Source organism: Ptychodera flava, chromosome 7, assembly GCF_041260155.1.
Source record: "Ptychodera flava strain L36383 chromosome 7, AS_Pfla_20210202, whole genome shotgun sequence".
NCBI lineage: Eukaryota > Metazoa > Hemichordata > Enteropneusta > Ptychoderidae > Ptychodera > Ptychodera flava.
In genome coordinates, this window is record NC_091934.1 from 36,536,892 (window position 1) to 36,557,242 (window position 20,351).

General features: G+C 38.7%; 1 protein-coding gene across 1 annotated transcript in view; it reads left to right on the forward strand.

Annotated features, from left to right (window-relative positions):
• The window catches only part of LOC139136219 (adhesive plaque matrix protein 2-like), a 28,078-nt gene extending 7,971 nt beyond the window's left edge, over window positions 1–20,107 (forward strand). The window contains exons 5-13 of the mRNA XM_070703961.1: window positions 3,753–3,869; window positions 4,820–4,936; window positions 5,092–5,208; window positions 13,586–13,702; window positions 14,483–14,605; window positions 14,935–15,066; window positions 15,787–15,909; window positions 18,515–18,572; window positions 18,914–20,107. Of these exons, the coding sequence (XP_070560062.1) occupies window positions 3,753–3,869; window positions 4,820–4,936; window positions 5,092–5,208; window positions 13,586–13,702; window positions 14,483–14,605; window positions 14,935–15,066; window positions 15,787–15,909; window positions 18,515–18,537 (869 nt within the window). The 3' untranslated portion in view covers window positions 18,538–18,572; window positions 18,914–20,107. The remainder of the gene's footprint in view (window positions 1–3,752; window positions 3,870–4,819; window positions 4,937–5,091; window positions 5,209–13,585; window positions 13,703–14,482; window positions 14,606–14,934; window positions 15,067–15,786; window positions 15,910–18,514; window positions 18,573–18,913) is intronic.
• Window positions 20,108–20,351: the final 244 nt, after the last annotated feature.

Sequence of the window (20,351 nt, forward strand, 5' to 3'; positions counted from 1 at the left end):
TCGGTGCAGCGTGCCAGGAAGTCAATTTGTTCAGCGGCAGACCTGTCAGGGCTGATGAGAAAGGGAATCCTTGGTGCGTAGTGTAGCCCAGGCCAGATCAAACCTTTGGGTGGAAGTGTCACACGAGTATCAAAATAGAGCTAGAACTTAACCCCTAAAGGCAACCAGTTGTGCTTGCCGTGCACCTGTTGGCAATTGCTCGCGAATCGCGGCCCGAAATGACGTAATTTAAATTCTAGAAATTGCATCGACCAGTCCTGTATCCAATAACACATAATTTGACAACGCAATTTCGCAAAACTTGCGTTGCATATACATTTTTTATTTTTACAATGCGGTGTTGGCTTTGATTCTTGCATATTATAATGCGACCTCAGATCTTTGTTAAGTGGGGGTACTATGAAGTATCAGAACTAGGCAGGTAACAAAGCTGTTTGATGGTGTGGAGGGCTAGTTGGAAGAGTGGAAACTACGTGTAGAATGCCTGTTGAAGCGGAAAATTTTCAAGATATAGCGGGAGATAAGGTGGGAACAGCTTTCACTTCTCTCCACATTATAATGGCCTTGTAATTGCGTTATAATGGCGATTGTCAAAATTAGCTAGATAAATCAAAGACAAATAGCGAAACAGACTAGCAAGGGGTATTGTTCAAGGCGTGAAGCGGTTACATAACCCATCCATGTTCGCCTCGCCTCAGGTAGCTGTCGCCTCTCTTTCCCGAAGAGTGCCGACCATGCATCCTTCGGTACTTTCGGATTTTCGCCAATTGTTAAGCGAAAGTATGTTCGGCAAAGTTTGTGTTGTTCTTGTCGTGTGGTGCTAAGCAGAATTGGCGTGCTTGCAAAACAGGAATGTTTTGAGCTTCAGGAAAGTGAGTTTCACCATTCTAAACATTCCTCTCATATTTTAATGAATATATAATTAGTGTGTTTGAACCAAATTTGAAAGTCGTTTATCGATACTGTCTGGTTTTACACAATGGTTTACGGTCAGTCATACCGTCTTTTACACGTTCGTCAAGGAAGGACATGTTAATGAAACTGCTGGCGTGTTATGTTTTGATTGGCGTGAAGCAGTGTTTCTGCCCTGAGAGTTCACAAAGTAACGCGACTGGCAGCACGATGCCATCTCGTCGTATATTTTGCATAATCTCGTGCATTATCAACCACGAACAAAGTCTCCAAAAGGTTTTAGTCTGGTTCCCTGACCCATTTTCCCCGGTAGAGGGCGTGGGGAAATATAGGGTCAGGTACCGGCAAATGTAAACATGGACGCTATTGGGTTAAAATAAAACAAGCTCTGATTGGATGAAAGTAACACTTGTAACTTTTTCTCATGTTTCTTGGGTTTCGCACTTTCAGGCTCACTTGACACCAACTTCTTGTTTGTACCACAAAGCCGTGGAGGTAGAAAGAAAGACTTTTTACCTCCATGATTTAGCCACAGTGATTTAGCACACCTCTTGATACTTTTAGAACGTCGACATGATGCCTGGCATTTTTCACGAAATTCGGACACCATTCTATCCATCGAAATCAATCGTCGTTCACAGTTCCAACAAAGTTTGCTTTCAATTAGCTGTGATATCGCAGCAGTACTTGTGGCGTGTATCGAACGTGCTCGGGTCATTGGGGTCACGCCACAGTCGGCGATGAGCTCAATGACCCTAGCGCGTTCGATACACGCTACAAGTACTGCTGCAATATCATAGCCAGCCTTCAATCACCTCTATTTCCCCCTACTTCTGGATTAATCCTTTCAGTTTATGTTTCCTGTGTCGTGTGCCAATGCTTTTGGTTCGGATACCAGTGTTTGAACATAATTCTGATCTAGTCGAAATTTGACCGGCGTTTTCATGGTAGCAGCCTTATTTGTTGTAGCATGTTCTGTCAGGTGACTAACCTCCGCCATCTTGAACAAAATTCTGTTCAAGATGGCTACCCGGTACTTGACCCTATTTTTCCCCACGCCCTCTACCGGGCAAAATGGGTCAGGGAACCAGACTACAAAAAGTTTAACACCTTTGAAGCTCATTTTAATATGAAAAGGCCATAGTCTTCCGAGACGACCATGGAACAAAAGGCATGCCGCGTTGCCAGTCTGTTTTTCTATTTGTCTGTGGTTAAATACGGCAGTGCACCACCGAGTTAGTCTAAGACCATTTAAGGGTAAAACAAACAAACTGTTTGCTATACCAGAACTTCCTATTAAAGGAGGTCAACCTCTTAATCACATGAATCGCCACGGATAAGAAACCAGGACGGATAAGAAATCTGAATTACCCCTGTTGTACGTCATCAACCGGAACTTTTTTCGTGCATAGTAGCGTTCATACATGCGTCGCGACACAAACAATTTGTTGTGATCGATACCGCCACTAGCTCGCGAGTTATTTTTACAAAAAGGTGACCCGATAAATCCAGACATGGAAACATAGAAGGCATATTTGTCCAACGAAATTTCGAGTCGCTAAAACTATAGCTTTTCCCGAGAATCGAATGGAGATACCGATGATCGTTTTATATTAATGGCTCAGTAACGTCGCGGCTCCAGTCGAGTCGTGTAGGCTCAATGTGGACGTCGTACCTGGCGATCCCGGTTGGCGATAAAACCGAAACCTACACCTAAACGTAAGTTAAACTGAATAAATGAGTACAGTATAATCTTCGGGAAAGCGACATAGGAGGCACAAGCATAAAGTCATTCGACTAACAACGATCAATTTCCTTCATCGCACAAAAATTCCGTAAATTCTTGCTCGGAATCAAACTTGCAGCGCGGCATAAGGCTGTAGCGAAGACATAAGCTGTCGAGCTGTGTACAGCGCTGTGGAATCCCATGTACTTCAAAAGTTGACTCAGACAACACTCAAAACAGAGTTTCAGTCAAGTAAACAAATTAGGATGTATCCACGGGCGAGATATGAGTCACTGTCCTTAAAATCAAAGTCCTTAAGACGAAAACATTGACGACCGAGATCGGGATTGACGAGTTGACACCGGCAGACACCGGTGACGGCAACGTTGTGGGCACAAACATGCAATGAGTGTGTCATCGAACGGAATCTTTCGCGCTCGCAAAGGTCGTAAACTTGTGTGATATTTTGAAAGCCACGGCATCTCTGAGAATGAGAATTACTGTTTCGATCGTGTCGTTGCATTTACTTCATAAATCTATTTGTAAATATTTTAAGTAACTCTGAATACTATGGCTATCCGTCGCTAGCACGGTGAAAGCTATGTCCGCCGATGGCCAACTTGCCTTGGCATCGGTACAGCGCGAGACAATGATTGACACGTTCACGTGACCGAATCCGTATGTCTGGTTTGTGGAGATGTGTCAAATTTCAGCTTGATGGGATTTATGAACGAAAGTATCTCCTGGGTGACGGGCTGCTTTACTCTTTAAAAGAAAGTAATCCGCGTAAGTAAAACACAAATCGCGATGAAATTCATGCAATTTTGTTACGATAATTTTGATCCATCTACGTCAAAAAAGAAATGAACACTGTCCCATGGTATTTTTCTCATCGTATACTCGTGTTTTTCGCGGAGCCGCACAACTTCGAGCCGAACAAGTTGGTGAAGTGGCAAAGTGTGATTTCATAATTTCAACCACGCTTTATCATAATAAGATGTATCTTACAAAGATTCGCTATGAATATTTAACGCTGAATATTAGAAATTACTAAATTAAAACACTGTAGTGATAACAACGACTGTCCAATATTATGATGGTTCACCTGTCTCAGTTTCAGACCCATGTCAACCCAATCCTTGTTATAATGGTGGCGTTTGCTCTGAACAATCGTGTAACGACTACTCCTGTTCCTGTCCCGGGTGCTACAGTGGCGCACGTTGCGAGCAGGGTGAGTGTACCTTTACATTTTAATGATATAATCCTACGTCATTATATTCACCTTAATTTTTGTTATGTGATACATATCAATAATCCTGATGGAAATATAGTTTGAATTTTTACATGTCTAGACCTGTAACACAGATATGCCTGGACAAATTTGTTTCATAGTCAGAAGGACATACCCTCTTTCATATATGCTGTTAATTTTGATCAAAATAGAAACGTAATTAGCCGCACATCAGCCATTTGGTGGTGATGTTTGGTGACGGATCAGGCTATATATGTTCCGTGACTTCACACATTGCATTTGTTTCATCTTGTCCAGTGACATAGTAACATGGGGGTTGTTTTGGTTGCATTACCTACAATTTATTTTTGCTTTCTAAGGGTCATCTCAAAAGAAAGCAAAAATTCATTGTCTGTAGAGCATAATACATTAATTTAGAATTAAATTCAAAGAGTAAATGTCCGGATTCGACTACATATCATTTAAGTCATTTACACCAAACGTCCAAAGGACTAATTTGATGGCTTTGTGTTTGCAGTATGGCGTATAGTGATGGATTGGTCGCGTGGGAAAAAATCTCAAATAGTCTTACTTTTTGTTTTGATTGAATCATTTCAAGGTAACCTTTTGACCTCTTTTATGAAAATCCGTGTTTTTAACTTTCTTCAAAACCATTAATTTTATCACTTTGATGTTTTGCTTTGTGTTCGTTTCGTCGAAGTGTAGTAAGAAATGTCAATATTTTGACAAAGCATGGCCTTTCATTATTTTAAATGATACTTTGATCTATTGGGTTGATTTTTAGTCAATTAATTTTGCTATAGTTACCTTGTGCGCATGTGCGTAAAGCTGGGACTTAGTGTGAGTTCGTTGGTCAGGATCGACGGCATCTTGTTCTCAGTTTTGTACGTTTTGTCACGTTTTTAAATATAATGGCTCATATGTCTCAGTTTCAGACCCATGTCAACCCAATCCTTGTTATAATGGTGGCGTTTGCTCTGAACAATCGTGTAACGACTACTCCTGTTCCTGTCCCGGGTGCTACAGTGGCGCACGTTGCGAGCAGGGTGAGTGTACCTTTACATTTTAATGATATAATCGTACGTCATCATATTCACCTTAATTTTTGTTATGTGATACATATCAATAATCCTGATGGAAATATAGTTTGAATTTTACACGTTTTGTCACGTTTAATAATATGATCGTTCATCTGTCTCAGTTTCAGACCCATGTCAACCCAATCCTTGCTATAATGGTGGCGTTTGCTCTGAACAATCGTGTAACGACTACTCCTGTTCCTGTCCCGGGTGCTACAGTGGCTCACGTTGCGAGCAGGGTGAGTGTACCTTTACATTTTAATGATATAATCCTACGTCATTATATGCAATTTGTAATTTGTAATTTTACTACTCCAAGTCAATGCATCCATAAATGGATTTTCATGCATTGAATAATACATGCAAATATACAGAATAAAAATAAATAAAGACTCAATAAAAAGTTATAAAACTACACATCAAAAGGATAAGCATAAAAAGTTGGTGAGCACCGTATATTCAATTAAAACAAGCAGGAAGTTGACATGCGGAACGGTCAAGAATGGCTCAGAAAAGAATAAACAGGCACAGTAAAGTAGTTTAAATTATAGTATTGGCAATGGTGGATGAACGATATTTGAATGAGCGACTGTGGGCTTTAGAAACATGATATTTACTTCTGGTGTTATACTGGTGAATTGTTGAATTTTTTGTGAGAAGGTCAGACAAGTAGACAGGAACTTTGTTGTTGATACATTTGTGAACTAGATTTTTTAAGTGTTGGTCGTGTCTTTCCTGGATAGTTGGCCAGTTGAGTGAATTTCTGTAAGATGTAACATGGTCTGACTTTTTGAGTCCACACTGCAAAATAAATAATGCGTTGTAGATTGCTTTTAAGAGTAATATTACAGTTGGAAAAGACAGTGCCACAGTAGTCTAAAAGGGAGAAAACTGTAGCTGAGATAACATCTTGCGAACCTTTTCTAGAATAAATCGTCTGAAACGGGCCAATTTCGTCAGACGATAGCCACATGCTCGACGGAGGTAGGCAACATGGTTGGACAGCTGAGTTCTTGGTCAAGTATTAAACCTAAACAGGTGGCAGAAGGAGATGCTTTGATTGTAGTACTTTGATTGGAAAGAACTTTTATGTGATTTGGTATTTTTTTGAGTTGTTGCCTAGTACCGAAGAGCATGTATTGATATTTCGAAATGTGGGTTTCAGAGAATTGGAATGGAACCAAGTAGTTAAATGGTGAATTTCATGTTCCAGATCATCGTGAAGAATGTCAATATCAGAAATTGTGGACGCTTTGAGGATGTTTATGTCATCAGCAAAACCATAAATTGGTGTTGTGGATTGAAGCCATGTGGGGAGATCGTTAATATAAAGTGAAAATAAAATCGGTCCACAATCACTACCTTGAAGTACACCCGTTTTGACTTGAATAAAGTCGGATGAAATGTTACCAATTTAACACACTGAGTACGGCCTGTTAGGTAGCTACTAAACCATTGAATTGTAGATGGGTGAAAATTGTAGCGTTGCAATTTACTGAGCATAATGTTATGGTTAACTGAATCAAATGCCTTGGAAAGGTCTAACATGAGAAGAGAGGAAATTTTCTTATTGTACATGTTATCAAGGATGTCATCGGTTAAACGCTGTAGTAAAGTAGCTGTAGAGTGTTTGGGACGAAAACCAGAAAAAGTTGGGAAAAGAATATTATTTGATTCTAGAAATAAGTTGAGCTGGTTGCAGACTAAACGTTCAAGAACTTTTGACAGGGTAGGGAGTAGTGAAATTGGACGGTAATTTGTAACATCTTGCTTATCTTGTTTCCCTTTTTTAAAATGGGAATAATTGTAGCTTTCTTCCAGTCAGTCGGCACTATTCCCTGAGATATAGACATATTGAAACATACGTCAGTGAAGGAACAATGGCTGGTATGGACAATTGATTAAGTGAGAGTCAAAATCGTTCTCTGACGAGGACTTGTTTGATGGCAGTGAAGACAAAACAGAGGTGACTTGTTCTTCTGTAACACTAGTAAGTTTGAAACTGTTCGGAGGCAATTCGATGTGATCCAGTAGTGGTTTTGCAGAATTGAGCTCTTCTTGAACCAGCGTACCAACGTTGGAAAAGTAATGGTTGAAGTTATTGGCAAGGGGAAGTGGATCATCATAAGCAGGTAGTACATTGCAGGAAGGATTCAGAAAAGTATTAATCCCTTTCCAGACTTTGTAGGTGTTGTCGATGTTTCCATTGATTTTGTTTTCGTAAAAACGAGATTTAGCTTTTACTAGGTCGTTTTTTATCAAGTTTCGATATCTCACAGACTCAGACCAGTAGACATGAAGCCGGTGCGGTGGTAAATTTTCCGGAACCAGTCACGAAGCTTCATTTTCTTCTTTACTTCTGTTGTCATCCATGCGCTGGATTTTGATCGGCTTTTGACTTTGATGATAGGTGCATGATTGTCAGGAACACTTGTATATTGATGTCGTTGCAGGCATTAACGTTCTTCCAGGGGAGATTTTAGAAAGGTTAATTTAGTTAGAAAGGTTAATTTTCTTGATGCAGCGTATGTATTTGAAGACGGGTGCAGGACGTTTACGGGACACCGATATGAAAGGACGGTGTAGATCAAGTAGTGGTCACTGAGAGATGTGCGTAGAACGGAAGATGTAGCTGGCAATATGGCGGCAGGAGTGATGACTAGGTCAATCAATGTACTGGTTTGTCTGTAACACGGGTGGCACTGTTGATATGTTGCTTCATATTGTGGAGATCTAACATTTCACGAAGTTTATTGGCTTCAGGCTTTTGACTAAGTAAGTCACAATTAAAGTCACCCAGTAGGGCAAAATGTTCACCAAAGGCTTGGTACGCATATGCCATGTTTGAAGAGACTTGATCTAGACTTTAGGCAGGGAGGCGTAGTGGTTTGTAAATACAGCCAATGGCAAAGTTAATGGGTTTACTGATGGAGATCCAGAGTTGTTCAATCTGGTTAGGATCAGAATTGTTGGAACATCACTTGTCTAATACATTCACTTGGAAATTTTTACGGTGATAAATAGCAAGTCCACCATGGGATGAATAATGGCGATCATGTTACCGTCAATAGATATCTCAGCATCTAATGTGTTTTCAGTTGCCCACGTTTCTGTAAGCAAGAGGACATTAAAGAACTTTGGCAGAGTCAGGAGTCTCAGTTGATCAATTGAGCTCTGTAGGGATTGTATATTCAAATGGCCACAAGTGAAATATGAGGAGCAGACTCATGTAGACAGGAGTCGCTGACTATAGGAGTTGATTGATTAATATTTACCCGTGAGTGCAGAGGATCATCATGGCTATCATCAGGGGTGAAGTAATCACCGTTAATGAGATCAGAAACAGGACCAGGATTTGATTACACGTCACCAGCGACTATTAAGAATTTGTAGTTGAAACTGGCTAAAGTTAAATATGCACCTTAATTCAGTTATGCGATACATTTCAATAATGCTGATGGAAATATAGTTTGAATTTTACACGTTTAGACCTGTAACACAGATATGCCCGGACAAATTTGTTTCATACACAGGACATACGCTTTGCCATACATATGCTGTCCACTGACACAGTAATATGGGGGACTTGTTGTGGTTGCATTACCTACAATGGATTTATAGTGTCAAAGTAGTTATTCATAAGAAAAAAAAATCATATTCTGTAGAGCATATGACATTTCTTAAGAATTAGCAGATGTTATTACTAGATGTGCTCACGTGGTTCACAACAGGTTCATTACATTAGTACGCTTCTTTTACATTTTAATGACATATAGTCCAGTCAATCTAAGAGATTTTGGCACCCAACCCACTACAAATTGCAATGATGTTTTTTTCTTCAGAATGCATTTTGAAGAGGTAACCAGAACAACATATTAAAAGTTTACTAAAATCTATATTGGGGAAATATGTCTAATTGGCATAAATCAAATATGGCTGCCAGCCGACCTACAAAGTAACATGATTAGCCATATATCACTTCTTTAACAAGCTATTTCAGTGATGTGAAAGTCTGACATTACTAATTTTGCACGGGGAATTATTTTAAAAATATAATGTTTTATACAGGCACTTCATTAATTTGCATAATTCCAATATGGCTGCCAACATTCCCACAAAAGACATATTCGGTTATATACCACGTATTAAACAAGTTATTTCAGTGATTTTAAAGTTACAAGTGTATTTCTTTGGTATGGACAAACAATTTTACAGAATACAATGATTTGCGCAGGCACTTTTCTAATCTGCTTAAATCCGATATGGCGGCCAACATACCTACAAATCCGGTCATATATCACATTTTAAACAAGCTAGTTCAGTGATTTTAAAGTTTAAATATATTCCTTGGGCATGAAAAAAGACTTTTGGTGGTTCAATGTTTTAAACAAGGCGATTTGATAATTTGCATAAATTAATGATGGCTGCTGAATTAATGCCCCCATAGTTTAACAGCATTTGAGTGTTTGGAAAGAACTCATAAGTGAGCTGCCGAAATACTTGATGAGATGTTAATGAGATCAAAACAGTTTGCTTTCGGTTAATACGTCAACTCTCCGTTGATTCGGGTAGAGGAAACATGATACAATAAATGCAAACGGATGCTGATCAGTTTTTCTGTGAAGCAGTACGGCATTTGTGTGAGACAGAAGCGTCTGTGTCATATGCACTTAGCTATGGAAACTACACAACATAATCCATGCTAATTAACTTCAGTCTCTACGCTCAGGTTAATAAGTAATTTAGCACTTCCTCTGTGCGTTCTATCTAAACACTCAAATATATTTCTTAGTGTTTTAAATTCGATTTCAAGGTTTATGTAGTGTAAAAGTTAAAAGGCATGCATTTTCAAAGGGGTTAAATCTGTCTTTGACAGAGACAGATGTTCACGTTACACTCCACTCCACTGTTTATCAATGTGTGTCCATAAAAACAGATTGACATATTTCTGCATACATTGTATCATGGTTTGTTTAGCAAGAGTACTGTACAGTCGCAACTAGCTTCAGTCTCAACGATCAACTCCATGAGTAATTTAACACTTCACTTGTGTGTTTTATCCAAACACTCAATGAGTAAATTCATTTTATCTACGTTGTCTACAAAACGTACAAAAAACGTAATGTATACGCGATTGTTCATCCTACGAAGCTGTAACTATAACAACAAAGCAGTGTCAAAGTACAACAAAGCAGTGTCAAAGTGAGTTAGTCTGAAGCATTGATTATTAATGTCGTAACTCCACGTAATGTGTAAGTAGTTATGTATCAATTATGTCATTTCCCAGGGTGTCATTTACGTTCACATTAGAGAGTCTGTCATCGCACTGTAAAATTGGGTCTCTACAGCCCAAAAATAACAGTCCCGAGGACAGTGTTCACTCATTCAAGTTCGTCATGTGTGATGATTAATTCTCACATTCCTGGCCACTGAGAGTGTTGGATATACGGTGTGGGAAAAATCGATTCCACGCTCTCAGAAATCGTCCCACACTCTGCAGTACATATTACATTAGCTCTTATTGGATGACTAACAGCCTGTTTCGTTCCACGCGCAAAATGTTATCCAATGGCACGATGAGTAACACACGGACCGGAACTGCAAAGTAAGCAGGTCAGAGTACAGTGGCAGACGAGAGAGTTGTCACGATTTTGATAATGTTGTATGTGTCCAATGTGAATTTAATGCGTTTTGTGGTCATGTGAGAAAAACAATCTCACATACCAAGGACCTGGGATCAGATTTCTCACACGATTTGGGGATATTTTGTCTTACACGAGCCGAAGGCGAGTGTGAGACAAAATATCCCCAAATCGTGTGAGAAATCTGATCCCAGGTCCTTGAGGGTGTGAGATTCTATGAATCACACATGGCGAAAACAATGAAAACAACTGATTGAAACTAGTGTACTGGTGGGCTGGATTGCACGGCGATAATAATTTTGTAGTAGGGCTAGGTTACGGTTGGGGTTGAGATCTTTGAAGTTTGACATGCTTGGGGAAGCTGGTGCGCAGTCGTGGTGAGGATGAGATACATGTACGTTTGTAATATCTTACTATGAAGTAAGGCTTCTGTACTGTACTAGATTTATATTCCGTCATAAATATTTTGAAATCAGCAAGTGAGAAGTGAAGTCAATTTGGAAGACTGTATTGCCATACTTTTGGTGAAAATGTTAGCGGCTAACCATTGACCGTCGATATTTTAGGTCCTTTGGGTTAGCAAAAGCCGGACACTCTTGCCATAGTCCCAGGGCTAAAATAGGTGAGACCGTCTCAGTCCTTAGTGTAGTACTAGTAGCTCAGAATGTGTTTGCACAGCTCATTATAGTCGGAACACTCTGTAAACATTGTAAATACCAGGCCTTGTGCGTCATTGTATATATTTTCCTTATGTCGCCAAACTTTTGCAGCTTTGTTCGCCGTGTTGTCAGGTTAGTTGCATCACAGAGAAACATGGACAGAGTCGCAACGGGTATTGTTTAAGGCGTGAAGCGGTTACGTAACCCATCCATGTTCGCCTCGCCTCAGGTTGCTCTCGCCTCTCTTTTCCGAAGAGTGCCGACCATGCATCCTTCGGTAATTTTCGGATTTTCGCCAATTGTTCGGCAAAGTTTGTGTTGTTGTTGTCGTGTGGTGCTGAGCGGAATTGACGTGCTGGCGAAAACGGGAGTGTTTTGAGCTTCAGAAAGTGAGTTTTACCGTTTTAAAAATTCCTCTCATATTTTTATGAATATATAATGAGTGTCTTTGAACCAAATTTGAAAGTCTTTTATCGATACTGTCTGGTTTTACTCAATGGTTTACGGTCAGTCATACCGTCTTTTACACGTGCGTCAAGGAAGTACATGTTTATGAAACTGCTGGCGTGTTATTTTTGATTTTGATTGTTATTTTTGATTTTGATTGGCGTGAAGCAGTGTTTCTGGCCTAAGAGCTCACAAAGTAACTATGGTTGCTACGCGACTGGCAATACGATGCCATCTATCGTATTTTTCGCATAATCTCGTGTAATTATCAACCACAAACAAAGCCTACAAAAGTTCAACACTTTTGAAGTTCATTTTAATATGACAAGCCAATAGTCTACCGAGACGACCATGGAACAAAAGGCATGCAAGCGTTGCGACTCTGTCTATGTTTCTCTGTGGTTGCATTGACGAGACTGTCGACTGTCTGGAACATGGCTAACAGTATGGGTTTCTGTGCATGCCAGGTGTGCTAATGGTAAAGCTCCCGTTCACGTTCTAAGCATACGTTGTAGCATTGACTTTGCGTTTCGTTAGTTGACGTATATATATTGATTCCCACTGTTGGATTTGTATTAAGGACGTTAGATGCCGTCTGCCTTTCCCAGTTCTGCATAAAGGCATCAATGTGAAATCTCAAGATATTCGATTATATATACTTATTAACACTACGTTGAAATATTATAATTTCGAGGAAGTCGTTACAAGACCATCCAAGTCACATTGTGCAGATAATGAACATGCATGTGGACAAAACAATATCATCTTGTTTCATAAACTGATGCAATGGCTTTCTATACTTTTCATCATACTTTATCAAGCATACTTTTCAAAATCATTTTAAAATGAGAATTGAGATGCGTGAGCTTTTAAAGGTAATTTTTACATGTGTTGACAACTAGTCCAAAGATTTCTCTACACATGAGACACATAGAAGCTCAACATTTGCACATACTGTCATCGGTACAAATACTTTCAACCATGGGAACCGCTTGGCCCCGTCAACGTTGCTTTCAGCTTTAATTTACAATTGTTTTTGTCTATACATTTGAAGAGGGGTAAGCTAACTTACATTTAGTCTCAAGATTATGATGTACTTTTGACTTACGCGCTCTCCGCAGAGTTGAATAAAACTTATTTCATTTAACATGCATTGTAGATTAGTGTACACGCTTGCCAGATAAGTCACAAAAATCATGTAGTGTGTGTAGTAACCAGGCAAATGTTTTAACAAATGACGCGAATTTTCTATGTGATGGACGATACACACATTTGTAATTAAGGATCATGCTAAAATAGAGTTTAAAGACAAATTTTTATTATGCGCACACCTACCTTAAATTCTGGTGGGGCGAGTGATCGGGTTTATATTAGCCATGACCATTATGGTACAATAGTTTGTTGCCAAATTTTTCTCCTCTTCCTATCAATCATATTCATGTGAAATAAAAGTTCAGCGTTCTCATTTGAAATAATTTTCATCCTAATGGATATCATATTTTTCGATCACCTTTACAAATATCAATGGCTGTTGATACTTAGATTTCACACTTGAATTTACAAATTCCGACTCGTTACAATCACATTTAGTGTTTGTTATGCTAAAGAAGTAACCAACCATTTCAAATCACTTTTATTTATGTCAAAATAATTTGAGTTTTTGCCATTATACAGTACTTCACAGTCAAAACACCAAGGTACAAAGAACGTCGGTGCCCCCGGGTTCCATGTTCAAAACTCTGTTTATATGTTTATAATAATTTCCCTAAAAAGACATTGATAGCGATGAGGTCAAAATGTTTTAGGTTTTTCAAAAATGTACATGAATTGAGGAAAACTTAATATTTCCATTATTTTGTTGTTCTCAGAGTCTGACCCATGTCAACCCTATCCGTGTAATAATGGTGGCGTTTGCTCTCAACGATCGTGTACCGACTACTCCTGTGCATGCCCAGGATGCTACTCTGGCTCACGTTGCCTGCAGCGTGAGTATTTTGACGGCATTAAAATGCGACATAATGAAATGAAACGATGAAAATATCGCCAAAGTGAGACCAAATGCTCTTAAGGCTTAAAGAATGTTTCATAGCTAATGACCAAGATTGTCATTGCCAATTTGCCATACCATTATGTTGACAACAATTATTGTATATATAGGCTAGTTGAATTTGCTCAATCTTTTCGACATAAAAGCAGAATTGCAGGAATTCATATCAAAAATCACAAAGGGCAAGTGTTTGTCACTGATGAAATATGGGTCCATTCTGTGTCGTGTTGGCCCATATTTGATATCTAGCCGGAAGAGGTCAAGTGTTCATTTGATGGTGGAAAACTAACTGTGTTGGATTTCACTGTATACTGGCCATCAATACTGCTTATAGTAATATCGGCTACAGCCTGCTCCGTTGGGATGGGGAAGAGAGGTCATCAGAACTGCCCCTGTGCGACACGTCTACATTGCTGCACCATTTTAACTTTCACCAATCGCCAATCAACCTTGGATTCAGCATTTACATTTGCATGGGTCCCACACGACCTTTGTTCGGACTTTTAGTTCTGAAGACTCCCTTCACTTATCTCTTAATGTGGTGTGATTTTCAACAGAAAGGTATATCAACAGAAAAATATTGTGGAAATTCAATTGAATTCAATAATTTCTATTACTTTGCAAAATAGCCTTAAATTATCATGTGTGAGATTCTTTTCCAGCTTTCTAAATTAAAAGAAATAATTTCCCTAATATTGTGTGTCTCCATTAATTATAGATAGCGATGGGTGTTCGACAAATCCTTGTCAGAATGGTGGGGTGTGTCACCCCGTGTCAAATTCATGCTCTCAAGTGAGATGTACTTGCAGCGGATGCTATAGCGGTCAATATTGTACCAGCAGTAAGTGTTGTACACGGTATGGGTTGAAGATGGCAAACGCCAGTTGTAGTGTATGAATTTCTTGTGAAAATTGCAAAGCAATCAGCGAGCCTGAAACTGCTGGAAAGTTAAAATACCACGTGCGCGCTGTCAGCGTTGAATGGCGCATCGCTACGAAATTCAGTTTAACTCAAGCGTTTCGGCCATGAGTTAACTTCCAGTATCTCAAGAAACCATCACTATTGTGAAATTCAACACGTTAAGATTTAGCTTCGTCGTGAACTAGTTTACGCTGTTCAAATGTGCAAAGTCTTGAGTTTATTATCGATACACTCATTTTATTTTTACAGTGGTTTTTACAGAGTCTAATAACCCCTGCCAGCCCAATCCATGTCTCAACAGCGGGGATTGCTCACCACAATCATGTGACGACTATATTTGTTCTTGTCCACGGTGCTACCATGGAAATAGGTGTGAACAAAGTGAGTTACCGTGATTGTTTTAAATCACAGGCGTTTGTTGGCTGGGTATAAGTCTGCTTGATTGACCGATGGTCTGCTGGATCTATCGATCGCATACTCGTTATTCTGCCCTCCAGCGCAACAAAAATACACCAATTGTGGAGGGCGGAGCAACGAATACGCGATAGATAGATTGAGCAGACGATCGATCGATCAAGTAGACTACCCAACCAACGAGCGCCTGTGTTTAATATTTGTGGCAAAAGCAAGACGCAGTTGTACTTTATCAAAAAATAACAGTCATACATCACGCAGTACAAAGAGAGAAGCAAAACACGACAGCACGGTATGATTCAGCAATAACGCCCACCAAAGGCGGGGCATACGGAATATTTGGGTACCAAGCACGAAATTACGGCTTGCTATACGAAACAAACTATACCTGGAGTGTAATCCGCCTACGGCGAGGTTGTTCCCTTTATATTTATTTCAAACCACGCGTCTCTTATGTTTTGGAGTAGTTTTCTCTTTAGTTCGAGCGCTAGAAAAGGAGAAGAACAGATTACACTATTGAGGGAGCCATTACACTGAAAGATTCCGTCGCGTGCGGGGGCTCCGGCGCACTGCGACCTACGGGTCGTAGGTCGCAGTGCGCCGGAGCCCCCGCACGCGACGGAATCTTTCAGTCTAGGGAGCCAGTCGTTCAAACCAATTTTAGGTTTCCGTCACTGTTTTCTACAGCCTTTGACGTGTGTTCGCACAACCCATGTGATTATGGTGGCGCTTGCCAACCGGATGGAAATTCTTGTGATGGGTGGTCGTGCCAATGCCCCCCATGTCTGTCTGGCCGGCTTTGTCTCACTAGTAAGTACTGTTTTCGTGTCCAAGTTTGAAATGCAAGGGTCAGCAGTAATTGTACCGTTTGTCCGAGTCCGTCTAACAACCAAATGCACCATCGCGTGTCTAAGCACAGGCATATAAGCTTATTATTGAGTTTTTCTTAGTTTTCTCTATCGTTTCCTCTCCTTTTCTTCGTGCTCTGACATGAATACATAAATGATTGACTATATAGCCTAACCTAGCCTCTTGACTCTTTCTTTATTTTACACCCCATTTCATTACAAGGACGTTTATCTGTCATATACACACATCTTGTAATTAATTAGTCAACATGACTAATTATGCTAATCCGTGGACTTATCAGGGATTTTATGGGTTAGTCAACATCGCGAAAGATAGGAAAGGTTACTCCTTTTTCATTTACATCTCTATCTTTACAATGTTGATCGATCTTTGACAAGTCAACAGATTAGCATTAGTTGTGTTGATAATTATAAGATGTGTATATGAGAGATAAACGTCCTTGTATTGTAATGGGGTGTGAAATGGAAAAAGAGTCATGCGGCTAGGTTAGGTTATATAGCCATTTATTTTATTTACTCCGATCAGTCAGAGCATGAAGACACAGTCCCTCTATCCATACTATAGAGGGACTGTGATGAAGAAAAGGAGAGGAACTGATAGAGAAATAGTGAGAAAACTCAATAATAAGCTCATTAATAGTCGCGCCAGCGGCTTACTGACTACGCATGCGCATATTCATAATATACTGTGCGAGTAACCGGAAGTGTACCCTTCTTTCATGGGCGCCGCCATGTTTTTTTTTGAGTACTCGTAAATAAACAAATACGAAACAAATTACTACTATATAACATGCCATTCATAAAATGTACCTCTTTTATTAGCCAGTAAATGTTATTATGCACCTTGTCGCTTATACAAAATATCGTTAATATAGATAAAGGGAGAAAACTATCGTACATATGAACGGGGCATACTCAAAGAATGCTGACGATGCTGAAGTTAAACACGGTTTCGGATTCGGTTTCGGATTCAGTTTCGGATTCGGTTTCGGATTCGAGAGACTGAAAGAAATTTTATATTTTCAGCCAATTGTTACACTGTGGAATACTGGATTTTCCTTACTTTCCCTGGACCTTTTTTCAGCTAAAATAATATCTAATCACACTAGACAAAGTGAAAATAAGATCACAATAAAACAATGCATATATTTCATGGCAAAAATTGTGTGCATATATTCACAAGTAAATGGTTAAAAAATAGAAATTACAGAAAGCTTCAAAGCACTCTAATTTAAAATTTAAAGGAAGTGTCGAGCAAGGAAAACAATATTTACAAAAACATACTTTAATCATTTTATATGTCACAATGTGTGTCACATGGTTTAATGTTAATATGTTGTATTAATTTGATGTTTTGATTGATGTTGTTTTACATAATATGTTGCGTAATAAAGATAGCATTGAAAGCATTTCTTTGAATTGTGCGTAGTACTGTTAGCTTGAATAGTCTGAACTGCATAATGCCCATAATTGAGATGGACAGCTCATAAGTTGTAACTTTTGACTGATTTTTCAGCAGTTTTGTCTTGTGTAGTCATGCATTACAGTTCCTTGCTCTACTGCCTAAAGTGTTTTGATTTTTTTAACTTTATAAATTATGATTATATATGAAACATTTATGTCATGAAATACATGCTACATTTATGTGATAAAATACATGCTATTTGTGCAGTAATTTCATCTAGTTAAAATATCTCCTTGTGTATCAGTAGTTATTATATTCTTCGAAAAATAATAACATAAGCTGGAAATATAAAACTATTCTCAGTTATTCGAATCCGAAACCGAATCCGAAACTGAGTCCAACTTCAGCATCGTGAATGCTGGGATTGAATTTAGAAAAGCGCCCCTGTGTCAATAATTAGATTCAAAAATTTCCAGTTTTTAGACAGAACGCTATAATAGTTTTCAGCTTTTAAGTGGAAGATGGGCAGTGCGGTTACTATTGCAATGAAAATGATTGCATAATACGTCCCTTGTTTAATGCAATAGGTTGTAGTCAGGTAAAAATTGCCAATTTTTGTCCAATATTCTTACACATTACAGAAAATCTATACCTGCACTGCTGCAGGGTTTGACGTCGTGTACGTACATGAAATGCTTTCATCAGAGGGAAACTGGGCATAGTTGTCATATAAACGTATATGAAATAACAATTAATAATATTTTATCATGAATCAATACAAATAACATTGCCAATCTTAACCCCTGGCGCGACACCAAGGGCTGAGCCCTATATAATATTAGTGTCTGGGCCGCCTGTGGTCTAAGCTGTTACATCATCACACAGCACGATGTGTCCTGTCCTGGTAGAACTGTTCGAGTCTTAGTTTTTGACTCAAACATCGGAATACAATGATATGTTTCTAGAGATGCGTCAAAAACTGAAATGCTCTAATCATATAAACCTAAAATAGTGATTTCAATTCAACCCAGTCTGAAATACATAGATTCTGTATATTTGGTAATTGGAATGATACAACTTATACATTTCTGAGTAGAATTTCTAGATTGTGTTACAATTCATATTCGTTTGTATTTTTTAGCTTCAGGCTGTCAGATTCCTTGACAAAGAAAAAGCTTTACCGTTACGACAGTCTACAGGTTTGTATTCAGCCATAAAGAAATTATAAAGCACGTTTTAAATCAAATTGACGCAATGATACATTATTCTCATGAAATGTAAAAAATGTATATCTTTGGATGCTATAACCAAGGTCAAGTAGTTTCTTGACACGAATGCTTATACGTTCTGACACATTTCGATATAAAATTAGCCGCCGGGCAGATGGTAATTTATTACACCATTTAAAATAACATTTCACCTCGATTTTATCTGACAAGAATCTTTTCATTATTGTAGAAAGTCTACGATACATTGCAATGTGTAATTATGAATTGTATTTATATCATTTTATGCAGATGATAAATGCTTTAATGCGAAGATTACACATGTAGTGAAGAGAGTCATTTAACAAGGAAACAGTAATGGACTCAAATCTATATACATCTAAGGGGACGCAATTTAGCAAGGCATATAATAGTTCAATACACCACATACACACTTAAAGAATAACGTTTTCTTTGATATTGATAATATAAAGCGTAGTGGTTTGTAAATTACATGTATTTTCGACCAAGAAAAGGTCACATCGATAACCGAGAAGGCTGTGTGCTGGTGCGTCATGAACTCTCCAGCGGTTAGAAAAATTGTAACAAATTAGCTCAGTTATTGGAGCACTCTTTTTAATGATGGGATTTAGCCAACCGGTTTTGACTGTGGTTTCTTCGATGTTAACTGGGCGTCATACGTTGAAAGTTCGAATCCTACGGTGAATTTACTAAATTTGTTTGGCCAAATAGCATGTAGCATGGTTCAAGTGATAATATTACTTTTGTATCAGAAATGCGTTACTGAGTCTTTGCCTGAAGAAGTTCCAAATCCAGGCGTAACGTTGCATTTTCTTTTGATCTTTTTTGACGAGAATCAGTAATTTGATTTTATACTTGTCTTCGCTACATATATTATATCACAGTTTTTAAAAATATATCTACAATACATGATAGCATTTTTATAAAACATACTATAAAATTTCGTTCACTTGGAATTCTCATTTAATCAGATCAGGCTATGACGGTTACGAATCGGAATCGGAAAAATCTTTTCAAAGTTAAAACTTTATATCATTTTTGATCATTTTTGTGTAATTTGGTCGTAGCAAAAGTTTCATGTATGTTCTAGAGTAAATCTTTCCAGCTGCTATCCAATCTGTATTGTAAGGTGTTACTGCACTAAGTGTGATATTATCGGTAACCTGGTATTCAATGTATAATGTAGATTGCTCCGAAATTTTGATCTTATCAACCAAACTGACGCTGTGTTCTGGAAGCTGTAACTTCTTCATTCAGCTGTTTTTGTTTGTAATGTCAACTAATCTTTACGGCCCTGATACGGCTTTTGCGGCCCGAGGTCGCACGGCGGAAGGGCCCGAGCATGCGAGGGCCCGCACGCCGTACGACCAAGGGCCGCAAAAGCCGTATCTGGGCCGTAAAGGTTTTATCATATACCTTATGGAATGATAAATATAAAGTTTACATAATATTCAAAATTGTTTAGGTAATAAAATGCATGCGATATCAAGAATTCATCGCCATTTGTGTCACTTTTTCATAAATGTGATGGCCGCAGAGTGATAAATACGGTGGCCCAAAACTACCAGTTCTCCGCATTTGTTTTTCTCTCACATATGTCTCCGCATTCAAAGTCTGCGTCGCATTCAATGTTTTTTCTCTCACATATGTCTCCGCATTTAAAGTCTGCGTCGCATTAAATTTTTATTCTCTCACATAATTTTATGTCTCCGCATTCAAAGTCTGCGTCGC